The following is a 21,656-nucleotide window of genomic DNA, read 5'->3' on the forward strand; positions in this document are numbered from 1 at the left end:
TCTAGAAATCATGTAATTGTTATTTTTATGAAACTTCGGTCATTAATACCAAAGTAATTGTTATCATTATTTTGTTAAATTTTATGTGGTCTGAATAACATAACAATGCAACTTTGCGTAACAAAGCGATTTTAACGTTATAGGCATATATATATAGATTTTTTGACGTAAATACGTCTATACGGAAGGGTCATTCGGCAAAAAAGTGTAACGAAAATGTGTAAGATCCATATCAACAAATTGACAACAATGGTTACCTATGGAACGTCGTGTTTACTCGGCATTGTTGTTACCTAGGAAAACGTGTAAGATCCATATCAACAATGTGTTAATATGGACCGACAACAATGGTCAGCTTGCGTTCATTGTTATGTTACCTAGGAACGTCATCTGTTTACTCGTCATTGTTGTTACCTAGGAAAACGTGTAAGATCCATATCAACAATGTGTTAATATGGACTGACAACAATGGTCAGTTTGCGTTCATTGTTATGTTACCTAGGAAACGTCATCTGTTTACTCGGCATTGTTGTGTTACATTACTGCCGTCAACAATTCGCTTTCGTAACAAGATGTATGACATTGAAGATAACATTACCTTACATTACAGAGACGTAAATATAATTTAAATACAGAGACGTATTTACGTCAAATTCTCCGGAACCGTGGTTTCTACGCTTAGAAAATGTGTAGGCCTGTATGTTTATGATAATGTTTCTCAGAAGCAGAACATTTTTGACATTTTCGTTCTGGCTTATTTTCAGTTTTTGTGGCGGGCTGCAAAGAGTTGATAGCGTCACGTGAAGCTCGCAGGTTTCCGACCTCTGACCTTATAGTATTACTTGTAAAAAAAACACCAAGACACTGTTAATGCTAACACGTTCTCATGATTAAGCCAGTCAGTCTGTAAGAAGTCTTTTAAAATGTAGTGTCATGATTACTCTTCTCTTCCCACTTAAATAACATATAAAGTACTTGTTATTCTTGGGCTATTGTTGGCCGACAATTGGAGAGATTAAAATTTCGCTTTCCTTAACAAAGAGAAGAAGAAAAACAATGTACCGGATTGTTATAAACAGAAAGTACAAATCTCTTCCAACATAAATGAAACCTCGTCTATTCTAAATAAAACCTCGCTTTTAACCTGCAAATATTTATATAGAGTTGTTAAATTAATAATCTTACGAATTCTCACACAGCCATATCACTGAGTGGCAGACTGTGTTTTGTCTACGTCAGTATTCATGGTGTTTGCACTCCATTATAATGATTTTGGCCCTGCTCGTCACGGCCTGGTTTATGCAACGGGACGGCAAAGCAGTTATTCACCAATCAAATAATATTCTGGTCGGTTGTTTATATTCTGCGTATCTCGGTGAAATTTTATTTTTAACGGGAGAAGAGTATTTTTACAGTAATCTCCCTCCCCTCTATTGTTCTGTAAAACGCCAGGATAAATTATGTGGGTAATAACAAGACAGTAATTGTTAATATTTTTTTACAGCGTTAACATTCTTACATTCAGCAGTGGTTTTGATTCGGTCCGGTGTGTGATGTTGACCTATTTTACGACGTATTTCATTTGTCTTCAAACTGATAGACAATAGGAATATATAAATTGGTTTTGTTGGGTTGGCGTTATGTACCTATGGGATTACGATTTGATTTGGTTGGTAAATAATCTTGAAATAAAATGTAAAAACAGAGAAAAATAGGAATAAGAAAAGGGTGAACTGATGAAAGAAAATCTCTTGGGTTATAAATCGCATAGCTTTTCCCAGAGAACGAGAAATTTCTCTGTAAAATGCGATTAAAGTTATTCAACAAATATTTTGCTTTTTAATGAACTTATGCAACGAGTATTCGGCATTTAATATTTTGTATTTCATGTTTTATATTTTCACTAGAAAATATCCCGTGTGGCAACAGTTATTTACAGAATATTATAAAAACTGATTGATTACTGATTGGATGACAGGCAATTCAAATATAAAAATAATATTAAAAGCTCTACAGTGAAGCGAGATTTGAATAACATTAAGGAAATGCACGTCTTTTGGAGATTATTCATATTAATACTTCAGAGCTTCTGTTGAATTATTAAATATTATGAAGCTCTTCACTGTGTAATTATCGCCAATCTGTAAGTTCCGCCTGATTAGGTCCAAATAGATCTTTTCCCCTCAGGACTCCGTTTTGAAACTCTGAAGTATTTTCATTTTATCATAAAATGTCTCGGCCTAACAGTTAGCTGTTCTTTGGTGATTCTGTTGATCTGGGGATTCAAATCTCGACACGGAGAACGGCTGTCGCTAATGAGGTTTACGTTTGTTTCCTCAGTACCTCCATACAAAAGCCGGGATATGATACCTCAAGTTTAGTTGCAAACGCTTCGTTCTGTGTAGTCTGACAAAAGTTGACCTGTTATCCATCAGTAGATGATGGAGACAGTACGCACCTCCGAAACGTCGGCCAACCTCTACGAGACTGTACGGATCATTGTCCCAGAAGTCTGTGTTCCTCGCAATGTCATTCGACAGCGCCCGTTAAGTAAACCATGAATAATTAATTAAATTAATTAATGAGTGAGGGAGTCGGTAAATAAATGCTAAAATTCATTACGCCAGTTTGGCAGGTCGTGAGGAATTAACGACTCAAGAGGTCACTCGTACAGCTGACATAAAGGTCAGTGTGCATTCCGTATCGATCCTGTAGGCTGTGGTCGAGTTTGTCCTTTGTCCTTTCTCTTTGATTTGACACTGGTGCGTGCTGGGTTGGAAGTATAGGCGTGGGTGGAACGATAATATTAAAATTGACAACAAATACCCTCCGTTCTGTAGTGTATCATTCAATGTTCACAATTAATGCTATAAAAATAAACTCCGATGATTACGCAAACGCAATTTCAAACATTAAAATAATGAACACCCTGTAGATGTTGGAGTAAAAAGTTGGGGATGTCAAAAATTTGAAATGGATTAAACTGCCTCAGTATAAGATCAGTGACGGACTGTCAGTCTCATACAAGCAGGGAATTTCTTGGACTTTTCAACTGTTCAAAGATCTTATGCCTTATAGTTGGTTGGTTTGTTAGTTAACGTTAAGTAACTGTATTTTTGTATCTTCTCTGCTTTACCAATGTTATGAAGGTCATTGATGTCAAATTAATTTAAGTTTTAAAAACTGCAAGGACTAACCACATGACACACAAGGTAGAAATATAAGTAAGAGACCACTTGGAAGACCTAGTCGTAGATGATCGAATAAAGATTAATCTTAAAGCAATAGTTTGTGATGATAATGACTTGGCTCAGGATAGGGACTAGTTGTAGGGTCTTGTGAACACGGTAATGAACCTTCGGGTTCTTGAAGGGCGGGAAATCGTCTTGACTACCTGAGTAAATGTTAAGTTTTGAAGAAGGTAAACGACACTTCGTTTAGCGAACTAAATTTGATGTGGGTAAATACAAAAGGAGTTACCTGCTTGGAATAAAACAAGAGTATTTGTCTTCAGTGATTTTGATAATTTGAATATACTTAATATAAAAACACGTTCAGTAATGTTTCGGGAAGATTACCGTCTTCTGCGTTGTAGCTCTGGTGTCCTGATGATGGAAGCAGGAAGTACCTCCGAAACGTCGGTAAACATTCACCAGACTACACGGCGTTACAACCCAGAAGACAGCCATCTTCGTACTCGCCACCGTGAGAACCTCAAATCGTATTTATTAATGTCTTTTTTCGTCGTAACTGACAAATTACTCGCTTGTGTGTTAAGAACGTGTATTTTCCGTAATAGAGTTTGCATATGTCAGTTAAAAATCTTTGTGTATACTGTAGGCAGTGATCCAATGAATCATTATCTACACGCGCCGCTTGGGAACTGAGCATTTCGGGTCAACAGCTCGTTATAACGGGAAGTTCGTATAATTGCTTACCGTTTCATGCGCCTTCTAGCGATTCAGCCTTGCAATTAAATGACCCGCATATAAAATCGCTATTACACATAAAATGTAAAACTTTTGCAAGGAAATGCTGAAAGGTAAATACAATGCAGGAAGGTAAATACACATGAATTCTGTGACCATACGTTTCCATGTGTTGCTTTGGGGGAGAGAGAAAGAGAGAGAGGGGGGATATAATTTTCATGCTTTCTCGTATACGATGTTTATGACAAATCAATCTCGATATGAAGCTCATCTTCCAGTTTTGTGACGTCAAATTTCTGCACATCACACCATTTTCATGTGCCGAATGAAATATGGCGTAAAGCGAAATGTTTCAATGTTCGGTTGATTAGCTTTAAAGATTGAGAGTAAGGCTTATTCCGTGGACAGCTACCACGGAGTGCCGAGAGTTGAAATGAATGGAATTATTTTTAAAATAGCGTTCAATATCGGAATTTGATGTTAATGGCGTTGAATATTCAGGTTAGGTTACCACAGCGTTATTTACATTTTGCTTTAACTTAAGATTTTCTGTGTAATAAATTAAATATAATATTTAATGCGAAGACAAGCAACATTATCAAGTTTAGTGAGATACAACATTCTTTCTCTCTCTCGTGAAAGAAACAATTCCTGTCGGAAGCGTTAATAATAAGTTGTATTTCATTTTATCTGACTCCAATTACTGTCTATCGGAACGAGAAAGTACGTTCCAGGTCACTTGAACTTCGATTGAGATTTATATAGATGGCCTTTCTTCATCCACATTAACACACCGACTGTTTCTTAAGTTTCGTACAAAGCCAAAATCATTAACGGCGTGTCTCTTTGAAGAACACACCCATCGTTACATGATAAGGTACATGGTGGGCGAGCAGACTTGCCCTATTAGCTACTAACGCTACTAGGAAATAGGACCACACAGTGATGTGTCGACATCTTTGTATAATGAAAATAACAACATGGCGGCCGCGCGAAAGAAAAGTAATGTTTCGACTTACGAGGATTTCAACATGTGAAACCGTGCGTACGGATTCAATGTGTTACCACGGAAATAACGCGCGCTGTGACGCATTGATGTCGATTTAAATTAATTAAATAATACATTAAGACCCCACTGTTTTTATAGTTGTAGGCTAAAGTAACCTGCCACGGTGGTCTAGCGGTTAGAACGCTGGCCTTGTAATCCTGGGGTCTCAGGTTCGTTTCCCGGCGGTGCCCGAATTTATAACTTGTGTTGGGCAAGGCCGTGGTCTAGGCAACACGGAGTTTTCCTCCGGGGGCTTCCCCGGTTTCTCCGTGGCGTCCCAACAATTACTCCATTCACACACAGAAGAGGGCAATGGCAAACAAATTCTGGATCATCTGCCAAGAACGTATATGAACAGGTCCCAGTCCGAGAAAAGGATGGAAGGATCCTGTTCATATGGACCTGTCGCCAGACAGAACACTACAAATAAAAATAGGCTAAAGTTGTTTAAGTAAGACAGATGATGTAATATTTTATTGATATTTAAGAATTTGTAAAGAGCGCGTGTGTTTATTCCGAATTACACCTTCAGTCTTGTTACAATATCATGTGTAATGTACAAAGAAGATGTTCGAATGTATGTAATGCATTTACTAAATTCCGCTCCTTGCATTACAATCTCTTTTCGCCTCTGAAAGAGATATTTTATCGCGTTGAAAATGTACTCCGAAAATGAACTTAGGTAGGCTTCACTGTTCATCCGCATGAATATGTAGAAAGGCGAAATGAATTGCGATGGAGTGACTGATGTAATCAGAAACTTCTGGAATGCATGAATTTCTGTCAGATGTAAACTGAGTGACGAACGGAGGTAACAGCTTCTAGAAATGAACGCGTGTGAATTATGCAGAGGTGGCGTGCGTTTCAAAAGAACGCATTAACACGAGTTTCATCTCACGCTGTTAGTAGGTCAGAACGTAACGTAGCAGACCTTCATGAGAGAAGCTGATGGCCTGTTTCAACTACTGATAAAATTATATGTCTTTTATGGAACTCATATTCTTATTACTGTTTTAAAAATATACCGCGAATGTACCCTATCCTAAGCTAGTTTAATCCACTCCATTACTGTTTTAAAATCCATATTATTCTATCTACATCTAGGTCTCCGACATCGTCTTCCTATTTCATTTCTTATGAAATATTCAAATGTTAGGTTTCATGCACGTTTACTGATTGTGAAATAGTTGTCCAAGTCTGATAATTAATCTTACTGAAATTAAATATACTGACTGACTTTTGATATTGGGAAACAGTTTTGTGATGGCCGTAGTCCGCACTAAACCTTAATTGACGTCGTCTAAAGGGACTGAACCTAAATGTCCTGCCCCGATTTTTAACATTTCTGGACCCGTCGCCCCGAGAGGATTATCTGTTTGCTCTAATTGTTTCAGACGTGCAATTTCCCGTTCCCTCAAAAGAGGTCTCACGCGCCTATTGTAACGCCCTCTGACTAATGGACAACCTAACCCGAGACTACAATACACCCTGAACGGAATATACATCAACCTCTTCCGGCAGACTAAACTTTTCGGCTGTCCAGACTTACTGGGGTCCACGAAGTAAGTGCGTACGATATCACACATGATTTGCTAAGGTCTGTAATTTATTTTAAGCGTTAGGAAAGTATCTGAACACAATAATTTCTTATCTTACGTTGACTCATGATGTGTGCAGTATGGTTTAAGATGATAACTTCCTTAGGTTAACGTAGTCTGAAGTAGATGGTTCGAAGCCCGAACGGAACGTGGATGTTTTTTTTTATTGAATTTTCTGTTGTGTATTTTCAATATTTATAAAGATGAACGTCTGGACGTATGAGACCACCAGGGAAATGTAGGAATAAATGGAATAATTACATTAAATCATAGAGAAATGTGGGTTGGAATCATCTGGCTCTGGATAGGGTACAGTGATGAACGTTTTTGTTCCACAAAAGGCGGGGAATTTCTTGATTAGCTGTTCGTACCAACAGTTTATCAACGTTTTGACTTTTTGTAATCGTTTTTATTTGTCTGTCTGTCAGTCCGACACCCATTTATTTCCCCTGTGTTCAAACATGTTGAGCGAGTAATGAGTCCATTGGCGTCCTCGTGTGAAGATCCCGGTATTGAACCGAGGGGTGAGATAAGACTAGAGGAAATTTGTGATCAACTGAATGTCTTATCAGCATTTCAAGGACTCTGCTCCACGTAGTTATTTAATCTTGTTTTTGCTTTTGAAGAGGGCAAGCAAATATTTGCTTTCATTTTACATGGTATAAATAGTACAGAATGTAAGAACTCCATCCAATTACGGTTTAATATGAATCGAGTTGTAAATGTGCAATGCAGTGTGACCTCTGAGGTCATCACCGTTACCATGACATCGCATGGGCGTTTTATGCTTCAATTGGTTTTAATTCTAAACTACCTTTGTGACTTATCAGCAAATATTCGTTGTCTATTATAATCAGCTGGGCTCTGAAAAAAAAACAGTATGTGATGACGTAGTCATGTTCTTTATTCAATCATCCGCAGTGTACGGCACTAAGTAGCAGTATTAGCAACAAGATTAGGAAAGTTTGCTGTTGTCTGGAACCGCTTAGGTGTTTTGTGATTTTTCTTAGTTCCTCTGGATAAATGCCGTTATAGCAGCTTAAATTGGACCACAACCGCTAATTCTACATCTTTTCAATTCATTATCATGCTCTTATTGGATAATATTTATGGAACTATTGTCAGCTTCGATAAATAAACAAAAAAGATTAATGTCTTTGGGTTGTAGTCTGTTAGAAGTTTACCGACGTCTGAGAGGGTTTTTTCTGCCTCGTACTCACCGACGTAAGAACCTCGAATCCCACAAACGAATAAATAAATTGTAATGTGACAAAGAACTGAGAAGCCGGCAAGGTTTCAGAGCTAAAAATTTTTCACTTTCCTGCCCCGTCTATGTAAAGTAGACGCAGGAGATCTTTTTTCCCCCAAAAAAAAACAAAAAAAAAACGTACTTCTCGGCTGGGAAAATCAACATATAACATAAATAGTGGAGTCAGATGGATCGGAGAGCCTCGGTTACGACACGGGGACGGGGTTCGGATCGAAACTGTGACGGAATGTCCTTGGCTCTATTCCAACTCTTTACCCATTATTTCTCATAAGATCAAGTATATACTAGAAGGGAAATTCCCCAGTTACATAACCATAAACCAACTATTCACGTAATAGTCACAGAAATTATCATTCCCCTGCCTTTTGTAGAATATTCATTATCGCGTTTACAAGAGTCCACACCCGCTGATCCAGTTAACCCTTTGAAGCCGAAGATCGTCTGAATATTATTTATGAATTTAGTCCGTACCGCGAAGAAAACACTACACCTCACCATTACGAAAATCAGCTGGTTAACCCTTTGAAGCCGAAGCTCGTCTGAATATTATTTACGAATCCAGACCGTACCGCGAAGAAAACACTTCACTGAACCATTAGAAGTCGAATCAGGCGGTACCACATAAGATTTAACAAAAGAACATCCCGGTCAAAGCCTTAAATTCCAGACCACACTCTTCTAAGATACATTTTAATATTATCCTACTATCTACGATAACATAGAAAGTAGGTCTAAGGTCACAAATAAATTTAGAACATGTATTCGGTTCTTTTAATTTCAAAACCAGCGACAAAAACAAATAGTGGATGAAATTGAAAGTTCGTACCGCTGGTTTCACGTCGCTCCGGTGATATTGGTACAAGCTACGATAAACAGAGACTGCCCGAGATAACGTGATAATTGAATGTGAGAAATGGGACTGTCAAACTGAGGGACTCTCGGGGTGGACAGTGCCATCTGTCGACAGCTAAATGTTAGGATGAAAAATATATTTACGCCTCGGTACATGAGGCAGGCATCAGGTAGGACATGCTGTATCCAAGAGTGTTCACTGCTCTGTGTTATGTCCAGAATCTGGAGAAAATTTATACCTAAAAACCCACCAAGTAAAAGTTTAAGTAATTGCAATTTATTCCTAGTATCATGGGATTTGTAATATTTTTCTCAATAAATACTCGTCACAGTTTTCAGAGTTGAATGCTCACATTTGATCTAAGAAAACTTCCTTGTAGGCGTGTGTACAATAAATTATAATTACGTATATTTAACCCATTAAAGTTCGATAGTAACTATAAGTACCACCTGCTTTAACAGACAGCACCTTACTTCGTTGAGATAAATACTTAGTAAAACACTTTTTTTTAAAAAATTTACCCCACGTATAAAATCCTTGAGACTCTGATGAAATAAAATAAATTAAACTTCAAGTGGTGAGCGTATTTTATTAATTCCTATATCGTTACCAAGGAGATAGGTCATATGACGAAAAGGGGATCTAGACACGACACTGTTTAATGGCGACACAAAGAGATCAGCGCTCTCATGCAGATAATCACTGGCCTTTGTCGGGACAAACAACGTACCGTAATCAAAACAATGCGCGTACATGTTACATTTGAACAAGGTTAGTGACTTCCCATAATTGTGTCAGCCACTGTCGTGCGCTTGGTAACTATTTTTGTATCGCCAGTGTCCTTTGTGAGCTGCAGACAGAACATTATTTCAGAGTCACGTAGCAGAATTAGTTTGGCTGAGACAGGCCTGTACGAGTCCCATGTAGTGTTTGAACAGTGCGTGAACATTTCGCGTCGCTTTTAATGCACATGACTGCTGGACCTCAAAAGTATCTGTCGCCGGTGAGAGCAATATCGTCTGTTTTCTGTGTGCAAAATGGGTTTGGTTCTCTTTGTACCCGCGTGTTGGTACATTTACATGTGACTGACTGGTTTTTGATTAACCCTTTGAAGTTGAAGCTTGTCTAAATATTTAAGAATTCAGTCCGTACCGCGAAGTAAACACAGCACTTCACCATTACGAAGATCAACCGGTTAACGCTGTTTAAGGAAATAATCGATGTTTATTGTGAGATTCATACGAAAGACATAAATACAAAATGCAGAATTACTGATAGTTAAAGCAGGTGGTGCATTTAGGTACTACAGAGCTTTAAGGGGTTAAATTCTAACGGTATCGGGTTACTGCTGTCTCCAATCTGCGAACAGCCCAAGAAATTTAATACAGTACTCTTGATGCTGATTTTTTTTTTCTTTCAAAAATGTAACTAAACTAACTCCACGGAGAACAGCCCTTCTTGACAAGCTAATATTACACTCAGCTAGTGGAAAAAGTCTTCGTCTTTTATGGAAAATGAAGGTTTGTTTGTTTGAAACCGTGAAGTATAATATGAGGTCAGACCTAATAGTATGAGCCCATTGTGCGTTATGCAGCCTTAAGAAATTTATTTTTATTTAGTGTTCTGTCTGACGACAGGTCCATATGAACAGGATCCTTCCATCCTTTTCTCGGACTGGGACCTGTTCATATACGTTCTTGGCAGATGATCCAGAAGTGGTTTGCCATTGCCTTCTTCTGTGTGTGAATGGGATGCCACGGAGGAAAACTCCGTGTTGCCTAGACCACGGCCTTGCCCAACACAAGTTATAAATTCGGGCACCGCCGGGAATCGAACCCCGAGACCCCAGGACTACAAGGCCAGCGTTCTAACCGCTAGACCTTAAGAAATCAGTAGCATAAATCACAATAGGGCAAACAGGATAGGACGAATTCGTATGTCTGAAGTACCACACCGAAAGGCACAGGCACACGTAGGCCTACACAATAGTACAATTTTTTCTTTTATTTCAGTGGTTTTTCTTCCGCGCTTGGCACCTGCAATTGTAAGCGATGCGAAGTGAGCAACTTTCTTGGAGACGCAATTGCAGTGTTTGCCGAAGGGAACGGACACCCTTCACAGAGGCGTCGTTGCAATGAACAGTGACGTCGAATCCGCGTACAGTCTTCCCCCTGATCCAGGAGGTGAGTTTTACATAAATGTGGCAGTTCTTAAAATTTTTGACTTTTCCCCGTGGGCGGATGAACGTAACAGCGCCTTGCAAAGGTATCTTGGGCCCCGGGGGTCAAAACTCCATTCGGAGCCCCCCCCCCCACAGATCATTTACTTGCAGGGCCCCTGGTACATAAACATCGTTTTCTGTTCTGTTGCTGACGAACTAATTCCCACAGACATGTACAGATTTGCGAGGCATTACCTCTAGAAATATTTTGAACCGAATATGTTAAAAAAAATCAGAAAGCCGGGCTACAAATTGTGATTTATTAGTACTTTATTTACGAGCTTCCAGGTATATATTCGTCCCAGATATCTTTGTATATTGTAGGAGATTTGTTATTTAAAATATTGCTTTGTTTTGAAGCCTTGCGTGTATCTTCTGATTGTGAATTTGATATTTTCACGTTTCTACTTCAGTATGTATGTTTAATTTTCGACGATACGGGCGAGGTCTTCATTGCCTCCATCATCAGGTCGATGATGATTGATGCAATAAGCACCTCTGAAACGTCGGCAAACTTATACCAAACAACACGGCGCAGCATCCAAGATGACACATCTTCAGAATCTCTTTATGTGGTCCGACCGCACACAGCTTCAGTAGTTGACATCTAACTCCATGGACCATAACCATTATCTATTTTAATAGTACATTTCCATCAGTGTCTAGGTCTTCCGTGTGTATTTTTCCCTTCATACTTTCCAAATAAAAACTTAACGCAATTTTCATCTCTCCCACGCGTGCTACATGCCCCGCCCATTTCACCCTACCTGATTTAATCATCCTTATAATATGTGTTCCGGGTTTTAGCGTCCTGTAGTCTGATAGAAGTTTACCAACGTTTCAGAGGTCTTTGCAGCCTCCATCATCAGGGCGAAAACATGTCATCGTTCTTTCACTACTGCTTAATTACTATTATGTAAATGAAGCACCCTGGTTCTGTTCTGTGTTAACGTGTTTGAAGGCACATTAAATCATCCGCTTACATCTGTTTGCCGTGTTGTGGAACGTGGCAACTACAGTTTTGCCACTCGGCACTTTGCCCGTGTGTGAATTGTGTTGGCTACCGTAATACGTAATTCCAGGTCACGGTTAGGATGCGGTATGTTATGTTTATTTTCGATATCGTATTTTAATTTGACGATTTGATAGTCGTTAGTCAAACACAGGTCTACTGCTCATGAAAATGCATTGTGGCTATTTGCATTGCCACCCTGGAGTAATACGACGTTGTCAATGACAAATACAGGCCGTTGACAGATTGTGTCATATATTACAAGCAGGAATATTCGAACGGATTTTAATATCACCTCTATGTAAATCTTGCTTTGTATATTTATCTGCTCAAAGAATTATCGTTAATGTCATCATCATTAACCCTTTGAAGTCGAAGCTCGTCTTCATAATATTTACGAATCCAGAACGTACCGCGAAGAAAACACTACACCTCACCATTACGAAAATCAGCTGGTTAACCCTTTGAAGCCGAAGCTCGTCTTCATAATATTTACGAATCCAGACCGTACCGCGAAGAAAACACTTCACTTAACCATTAGAAGTCGAATCAGGCGGTACCACATAAGATTTAACAAAAGAACATCCCGGTCAAAGCCTTAACTACTACCCATTCCGGGACAGTTACTCAAGGCATCTCGTCCTTATTAGTCTTTGAAGTGGGAATTTATGAGTAGTGAGAGATCAGCCCACAGCCTCTGCACAATTTCTACTCAATCCTGATTTGTTCTCTAGAGCCATCTAGGAGAGAATTAGGAGAGACTTGGATGAGAAATGACCGCTGAATTTTGCTTACGAAACGTCTCGTTCATGCTCGTAAGGTTCTTTTACATACCGTAAATATACGACATGAGACCGTCAGCTCTGCCTCCATTGAAATTATATCGAGGCATTTAGTCGGGCTGCGCGATGTTAGTTCCACGTGACTGATGAAATTTTTCTCCTAAATGAAGAGGCGTGGTGGTCACTTATCAAGGAAGTAAGCTAAAACGTAATTAAGTGCAATGACGAATTGAAATTCATCTGTAGGTGGATGGGCATTAGACAATAACTGAACGAGTGTATCAGGGTAGACTGATGTGAGCGAGTTCACATAAAAGTTTATGCACAATGGGTGTAAAACTTGTGATTAGAAAAAGGTTTGAATTCGAAGGGAGAAAAGTCATAGAAAAATTAATATAATAGTCGGTGTCATATCAGGAAACAGCAAGCTAGTGGGATCACTGATCTTTTATTTACAGAAGCGATGATTTGGTGTTCTGATATAACAGAATTCGTTGTTCAGAGCTTCTGGTATTTTAAAATTTATTTTCAATGATGTCCGCACAAAAGAAATTCAGTTTTATAAGTATTAAGTATGATAAATATTTTAAACGAGTCGTATGTTTTGAGGCTCGACACATATTGTAAAAACCTTTGTAACTTTCTCATTGATAAGGGGTCACCGTGAAGATGACTCAGTGGGCTCGAAACATGCTTGTGAACTAACAGTAGGACACATGTTTTGCAACTTTCAATACATATTTATGTAATTATATCCTTGATTGGAGCAACAGAATTATATATCAATCCGCTGCTATAAGAAATGTAGTTTCAGCCTTTCCTATATCACGTTCAGAATTTTATAAACACTGCAGTTGATGTATAGTCGTTACATAACGTGCGGACGATGTAACCCTGTACACTGTTCTTCCATCTTCAGCGCAGTAAATCCATTATATTTTCCATCCTGTCCTCGGTCCCACAATAGCTTTATCCGTTCTCCAACTTCCTCTGTGTGTTTATCCTCTTCTCATGCATATATTTCGCTCTCATCTCTCATCTCACAAGCACGTACTTGCCTTCCAGCTCCAGTTTCCGTTCTGCATAATACTCATGTATCAAAACCTACTTCATAGCACGAAAAACCCTCTTCATTGTGGATTCGACATTTGTGTCTTTTCCGTGATCTTGAAAATGACACACGATATCCTCACTTATCTTCAGTCGAAATATTTTCGAATTCCGCCATCATGCTCTTCAGTGTAAAATTCGTAAAAATGTCAATTTAAATTTACTGTAGCGTTCTGCAATATCGCTGTGAAAAATATATTACTGTGACTTATGCAACCCGAACTCCTGTACATACAAAATACGAGTCGATGCACATATGAACTGTTCAGAACGTAATGAGGGCATTTCATGTCTTGTTTATGAAATTGATATAAAAATGAATTACATAAAATCTTATGTGAAAAATGTTTCATATTAACTTCTTTTATTTTGTAGAATTTGATGTTTTCACGGCGGTGAGTCTGAAGATGGCTGTCGTCTGGGTTGTTGCACCGTGTAGAACTTTAACCGACGTTTCAGAGATCCTTGCTGATGATGGAGATAACAAGGACCTCTGAAACGTCGGTAAAGTTCTACCAGACTACACGGTGCAACAACTCAGACGACAGCCATATTCTGTTTTATGGCATAAAATAGTTTCAGTACAATAAAAACACTCCACAAATCTCACGTGCACTAGTCTTTTGTACCAGACCGCCTAGAAGACTTATTTGTAACAAAAGAACGCTGATGGAATTGGTCACGTGACGTTTTAAATATTTGGGCTCGATGTTATCAGTCCTTTAAACGAAACGTTTAAATTACTTTAGCAGAAACCCACGTTACACTCGGTTGTAAAAGTTACATTGGAGACTTAATGTAAAAGCTTTTACAAGCATTGAACCGAATTTGCAGATCGTTGACTTCCTCTTATTAGAAATGTTCTTGTAACTTTCCTTCATTTTAATTTTGTTCCCTACTCCTTTCAGCGATGCTGTTTGTTTCTGGTCTGTGCAGCTTCGTGTTTCCTTCTGTCAAAGGACGTTAAATATAAAATATTTCTGTGGCTTTACTTATATAATGTGGTAGTCACTGAATGTGTCCAAGATAAAGTGCATCGTTGAGTTTGCTAACCTGTCACGGTCTACTGATTGACAAATATTTATCCGATGACGGTATATCTAGTTTCTCAGAACAGTGGACGATTGCGTATAGAAACATTTCTGAGAATAGCATTAAACTCGACCGCAAAATCATGCTTTAATTTGTAATGCGTACTTGAAGGTCAGTGGATTTGCAATGCACGATCCTTAATAAAACTGGCTGCTGAGAAAGCGATGTCTTGAGGAATTTTCTGAACACTTTTCAAGTTACATTCTTTCAATACTTTCCAGACCTGGCGACACATTTTGAACACTGATTGGTATTTTGGAGGTCCCGGGTTGAAACCTTGGTTCGGAGACAGGTTATACTGACTGAGATTCTTCGTGGTTTTCCTCAGTCCCTCTATGAAAGTGAAATATGTCATGCTTGATCCTTCCTCAACCCTTTAAAAATAAAAGATTACATAATTCTCTTATGCGTTTAGACACTAAATAATAGCTGACGTTGATACAGCGTCGTTAAATAACTTAAAATCCGCGAGTAAGTGTTTGGAGAACATCAACTGTGGTTCTCAACCCGCGGTCCGTTACAAAGATTAACTGGTTAATGATATCTGAGGAAATAATAGCTGTTTACGCTGAGAATAACCTGCCACGGTTGTCTAGCGGTTAGAACGCTGGCCTTGTAATCCTGGGGTCTCGGGTTCGATTCCCGGCGGTGCCCGAATTTATAACTTGTGTTGGGCAAGGCTGTGGTATAGGCAACACGGAGTTTTCCTCCGTGGCATCCCAACAATTACTCCATTCACACACAGAAGAAGGCAATGGCAAACCACTTCTGGATCATCTGCCAAGAACGTATATGAACAGGTCCCAGTCCGAGAAAAGGATGGAAGGATCCTGTTCATATGGACCTGTCGTCAGACAGAACACTACAAATAAAAAATAAACGCTGAGAATCGTATGAAAAACAGGAAATAAAAGGCATAATTATTGATTGTTAAAGTAGCTGGTACATATAGTTACCACTGGGCTAAGATTGAGAGCCCCTGCGTGTCAGTGGGATGAGAAGTGGATATCCATTTTCTGAGATTACGAAGAGCTGGAGGCAGAATGTGCCAAGATGTTCCATTTCTCTCATCTAGTATTTCGTTTTACCATGAACATGGCAGAAGTGTATTAACTTGAATGTGGGTTAGCTCTTGAGAGCACCGTTTTGGGGGGGGGGGGGGGGGCGTCTTGACCTACATTGAACTCCAGAACCCCAGAAACTTGTAAAGATGTGGATGTGTCAGTGAAAGGCTGGAGTCAGTTTACAGTTTTACCACTTGCTCGCTGCAGCCCCAGTTCAAAATTCAGGTCACACACTCGGCTGTAACACAAATAACACAGCTTAAGTCCTGTTTCTTATGCAATTGACTGAGAAATTGATCTTAAAGGACGAAGGAAAAATCTAAAGTAATATTTTTAGAAAAAAAATTATTAAAAAGCCTAACAAAGTAGTGTATAAATATTAAAATCATAACTTATCTCTTCCTAATTATGTATTATAATACGTTTTGCTACGTTCTATAGACGTACGCTTCATGCACGTATTAGGCTATGGTTGAGTGAACAGTCTCTTATTTCAAATAATAATTTATTTTATTCTGATTTATTATCAAATGGATCTGTTGGTATTCTGGGTTGTAACGTCGTGTGGATTTCAATCCTGAAGACGGATGCAGTATATTCCTCCGAAACGGCGGTATCTACCGGCAAGTCGACCCAGCGTCACAACCCAGAAGACGAACATGGACATTCTCACCACAGCGGAAATCTCAGATATCATTCTAAAACGTAGTTTTTAAGTGCAAGTCATTTATAGAAGCTAATTTGCCTTATACTTTACAAAACTCTTGTTGTGGTCACATTCATAAGGATCTGCCTTGGCCATTGTACCCTACTTAAGTTGTTGGCTTATGAATCCAGTCCATACCTTGACACTTTGTTTCTTTAAGATACGTTTTAATATTATCCTTACATCTACATCTCAATCTCAGAGTAGTTCTTTCATTCAAATTTCTTCACTAAAATGTTACATAAATTTCTGATCTGTTCCATGTTTTCCGCCCATTTCATCTTCCTTGGCACATCTCCCTCAAGGTAATCGCCAGCCTGGTATATTCCCAGGTCGGCTTTAGCTGAAGTTCCGCCTTGTCATACGTTGTGCAGTGTTAGATCAGGACTCGTTACTGCGAGACTTCGTGTTTCACATCGTCCTTATCCGAAGTGTAAATGTAACTAACTATAAGTACTTCACTGAAAGCTGAGCTCCAGAGTGGCTTTTTTGATAACTCGGCAAAGAGCGTGTTCCCATTCAGACCGACGTCAAATTAATGGAGAACCTTCCACCCTTCTCCCTTCCCAAAAGAAGGGCATCTTGAACACGTGTACAGATGCATTCCACTTTGAAATGTTTGTTTTATTATCATCCTCTATCTTAAGATAGGTTGTGCATCATTTTAACATGTGGTTCCTTTCAAAACGAAATTTCACAGGTAGATAAGATCACAGGGTAGTGGCTGGTGGAAAAATATTTACATTTAAAACAAGGCAACATAATAATGAATTCTCGGGCTACCAGCCGTGTTAGGTACCCTGAGGAAGAGGACGAAGGTGGTTCCCGAAACGTCGGTTTTTTCTCCATTCAACCACCTGACGCGGCTGCCAACCCGAGAAAACTTCATTATACACAGTCGCAGTGAAAGCTTCAAATGATACAAGACAAGATAAAATACTCTCTTAAAACAAAATATTAATTAATATGATAAAATCAAGGCGGATAGAATTGTCGGGGCATGTAGCACGCAAGGGTAATTCGTAAAATTTGTAGTCTGGGCTCCAGAAGAGAAGACATCTACGCATAGATTGGAGTATAATATTAAAATGTATCTTAATGACATTGTGTGTGAGATATGTGGATTGGATTAATCTGGCTCAGAATAAGGACCTCTGGCGGACTCTTGTGAACACGGAATTGAACCTTCGGGATTATGCTTGAAATAACTTGTCTCGGAGAATCAAAATTAATACCTGGATAGAATCTTGTATATATTTTAATTATACGCAGATGCACGATTATAACCTGTAACTTTTATTCTAACTGAGAAAACAAATATAATTTTAACTGTTTTATGGACAATTGAAATTATTATAAGTATTGATTCATACTGTCTTAAAATAGTGTAGTTGCGTCATATTGTGATTTATTGAATTAAAATTAAATTATTTGGTATTCCGTCAAATCACAATGTATTTAAAATAAGATAATTAAAATATAATTCTTTGTTCCATATCGAATAATCAAACTGTAAATCGATTATTCGATATGGAACAAAGAATGATATTTTAATTATTTTAATTATCTTATTTTAAATACATTGTGATTTGACGGAATACCAAATAATTTAATTTTAATTTATACTGTCTTATCCATTTAAGTTGCAATTTGTACGTAGTCTCGGGTTTATGTGTATTTTAAAGCTGCACCTAAAGATGGCTGAAAGCCAGTACATGTATTGTTTTATAATATATAAATATGTTTTTATCCGCGGCCGTATTGCGTATCACACAGATCTCTATAGTCTACATTTTGCGAGGATTATTTGTTATTTTTGTAACAAGATTATATTTGCCACAATTGTAATGAATGTCTTTGGCAGTTCTGACCTCCAGTTTAAGATTTATTTTCGAAACACACTCGTTTTCATGACCCCTACAGAATTCAATGTCGTGGCGATGTAAACTCTGTCGTAATAAGTACACGGTTTACAGCGTCAAGGCTTGTTTACAATAGGATAACATTTAAACTTGTAATCGCATGCAGATCCTCGCCTGTTTCGACAGGCGTTGAATCTCTAGAGCACACATCCCGAATAACACGGATTTGTGTATGTGGTAGGATATGTTCGTGGGACAGTATTTGGCTGCATAACGTTGCTTGGACAGAGATCCATGCACAACGGGCGATTTTTTCTGACATTTCCAGGAACGGAAACTTGCGGAAGTCACCGATTAATCACAAAGAAAGTGGTGAGATTTTTGACCGAATTCACAGATAAGTCTTTCTTGAAGCCTTGTCGTCACTCAACGTTCATTATCATGTTCAGAAACGCTCTACCTAAAATTCATTTTAATATTATCCTCTTATTTACACTTAGGTCTCCCTAGTTGTCTCTTGAGGTTTTCGACTAAAATGGATCTCTTATCTCCCTCATGCGTGCTACATGCCTCATCCGTCTCATCCTTCTTGATTTCATCACTCCCAGTAAAATACCTACTTGATACACAGAACAAATTATGAAACTTATCATCGTACAGAATTTTTTTTTTTTTTTTTTTTGGTTTCACGTTCTTCAACGTGTTTTTTTTTTAAACAATCTCTATTCACTCGCTACAACCCAATAGACAGCTAGCATAATTTTATTTTTAATTTTTTTTTTGATAAGTTCAAGGTATAAGGTACATTTTACAGAGCGGTTGTTTGTCATGTGTGTGTAATGTAGTTGAATTATTCCCAGCGAAGTCTGACACAGAGAAATGCAGATTAGGTACAGAAGCCGTTCAACTGGCTAGCCAGGGCGGAGAGCTCGTCTCTCGATCCACTCATTGCTACTGTCATAACTTGAAAAGGCTCTCTGAGAGGAAACCAGAACTGAACTTGCGTTTGTGATGGTTATATCGCTCGTGCTATTTCACTTATCACAGTTGTTTGGATAATTCTACGTTCCACGTGTCAGCCTTGACACCTTACCGAACGTCCTACGCGCATTCGCGTGTTCAAATCAGACTAAAAAAATACTGCCGGAAAAATCTTTCGTAGTTCTCAAGAAAATATTTTTCATCGAAGAGTGTGACAAAGTAGGATACAAAAGTTAAAATCATCACTTCTGTTGATTTAATATCAAATTTTACGAGGCGTTAAAATCTAAAAGTCGTATAATAATAATAATAATACAGGTACAACTTTACTTAAAAAATTTTCTAAGTGCTTTACGTGGAAGGTGGGTTGTCTTCTGGGTTGTTTCGCCGTGTAGTCTGGTAGAATCACACCAGAGGTCCTTGCTGTCTCTATCATCAGGGCGATGAGGACCTCTGAAACGTCGGTGAACTTCTACCAGACTACACGGCGCAAAAACCTCAAATCTTACCTACTTTGCGTGGCATTTATTGAAAGTACCATTGTAAAATTCTGCCAGTATGTGAAATTTATTCCCAATCTTTTAAAAGTTACCACGTCTTTACTAGTTTTTCTCTTAGCTTCGTTTCAAGCCCGTTTTAATATTATCCTCTAATCTACTCCTACGTTACCCAAATAGTCTCTTCCTTTACGACAACAATTTTGTTAAGTTTCTAAGTTTTCCAGCATGTGAGCCACGTTTCCTTCTCGTTTCATTCCTTATTTTGTCAACTTATTAATATTTACTGTATGAGCCGGGATAGCTCAGTCAGTATAGTGACTAACTACGGGCTGGACGACCGGGGTTCGATCCCCGATGGGGGCAGAGGATTTTTCCTGTAGCCTCTGCGTCCAGACCGGCTCTGGGGCCCACCCAGCCTCCTTTACAATGGGTACCGGGGTCCTTTCCCGGGGGTAAAGCCGGCCGGGGCGTGATGCTGACCACTCACCCCCATCTAGTGCCGAGGTCAAGGAAGAGAGGAGCTATACCTCCACTCACCCCAAACGCCTACATGGCGTATAGTGGGACAAACTTTACTTTACTTTTTTATTAATATTTACTGTAGACAGCAAATGAGAATCTTCTCAATACGTAATTTCTCCGTCCCGTCTGAAACAACATGAAGCCTGTTACGAAGTATAGGTGATTAGGGTAAGTCGTGGAAACTGTGATTAAGTAGGTGTACACGTGGTTTACGTCAATGGACAGATTATGCCGACCCCCGCTAAGGGCGCTCAACGATGCACGTGTCCCCCCCCCCCATTTTAAGATTTCAAGGTCACTGCGTTCTTTTATTGTTCCTTTAATTTACATGAATACAGACCCGTTATTCTACTCTCACCGAGTACATTTTTTTATGTTCCGGGATGCTCTTCGCGTTCCTTATGAAATCCTCCAGTTAGATTTCATTTCAGTCTGTTCTGGAATTTACGTTTATCCTTTGAATCTCGCGGATGTTTGGCCTATTTCAGATTTGGTTCTGTGGTGTCATAACATCATTTCTATGTTGAGACGACGTGAGGGAATTCTTATAGTCTCTCTCTCTCTCTCTTTTGTACTTTAGTTCCCTATTGGCTGTTGCATTGCGTATGGCTCTACGGCTATCTCAGTAGTTTATGCCATCATCATTGGCCCTATAGCCCTGTGTGGTCCGTGGCCTTCAAAAGCCTTTTCAATTCTTTCTCATTCACAGACAATCTGTTTGCCAGTCCGTCGTGAATGAGTCCATCCGGCAGTTGCTTTTTACAGGGTGGGGTTTTCAGCCCCACGCCCAACCCCCCAACCTGGAGGACCAGACCTCCGTATCTACAGCCCCCGGAGGTAGGGTGGCCCAGCTATACCCCCAGGCACTGGGTAGCTCGCGTACCTCGAGGATGCCAGTCCCCGTATCCAATGATGTGGGTCCCTGAGGGGTAGTAGTTTATGTAACCATGCTTAAAATACATAAGATATATCGATACTGTTATCAGTATTAATAAGTAGACGTATCGGCTAGATCGATATTAGCGTTAAGCGATTAATTATAATACACGTTTTTAAATTATTAATTAATAAAAATAAATTAAAAGAGTGAAATGTGTTTAGTAGAA

The 21,656-nt window shown here is 38.9% G+C and overlaps 1 protein-coding gene across 4 annotated transcripts in view; it reads left to right on the top strand.

The window, feature by feature from the left end:
* LOC110833607 (uncharacterized) overlaps positions 1-21,656 on the top strand; it is a 77,088-nt gene that overhangs the window by 23,016 nt on the left and 32,416 nt on the right. For 2 of the 4 annotated variants that reach the window (XM_022071880.2, XM_022071881.2), the window contains 2 exons: positions 6,372-6,539; positions 10,711-10,881. In XM_022071880.2, coding sequence (XP_021927572.2) covers positions 10,833-10,881 — 49 coding nt within the window. In that variant the 5' untranslated portion in view covers positions 6,372-6,539; positions 10,711-10,832. Of the gene's footprint in view, positions 1-6,371; positions 6,540-9,585; positions 9,702-10,710; positions 10,882-21,656 lie in introns of those variants that run through there. The other 2 variants (XM_087349032.1, XM_022071882.2) reach the window with 2 other exon arrangements.

This window comes from Zootermopsis nevadensis, unplaced genomic scaffold, assembly GCF_977971745.1.
Source record: "Zootermopsis nevadensis isolate Lab colony 2312 unplaced genomic scaffold, Znev_1.0 Znev_ptg000015l, whole genome shotgun sequence".
NCBI classification, from domain to species: domain Eukaryota; kingdom Metazoa; phylum Arthropoda; class Insecta; order Blattodea; family Termopsidae; genus Zootermopsis; species Zootermopsis nevadensis.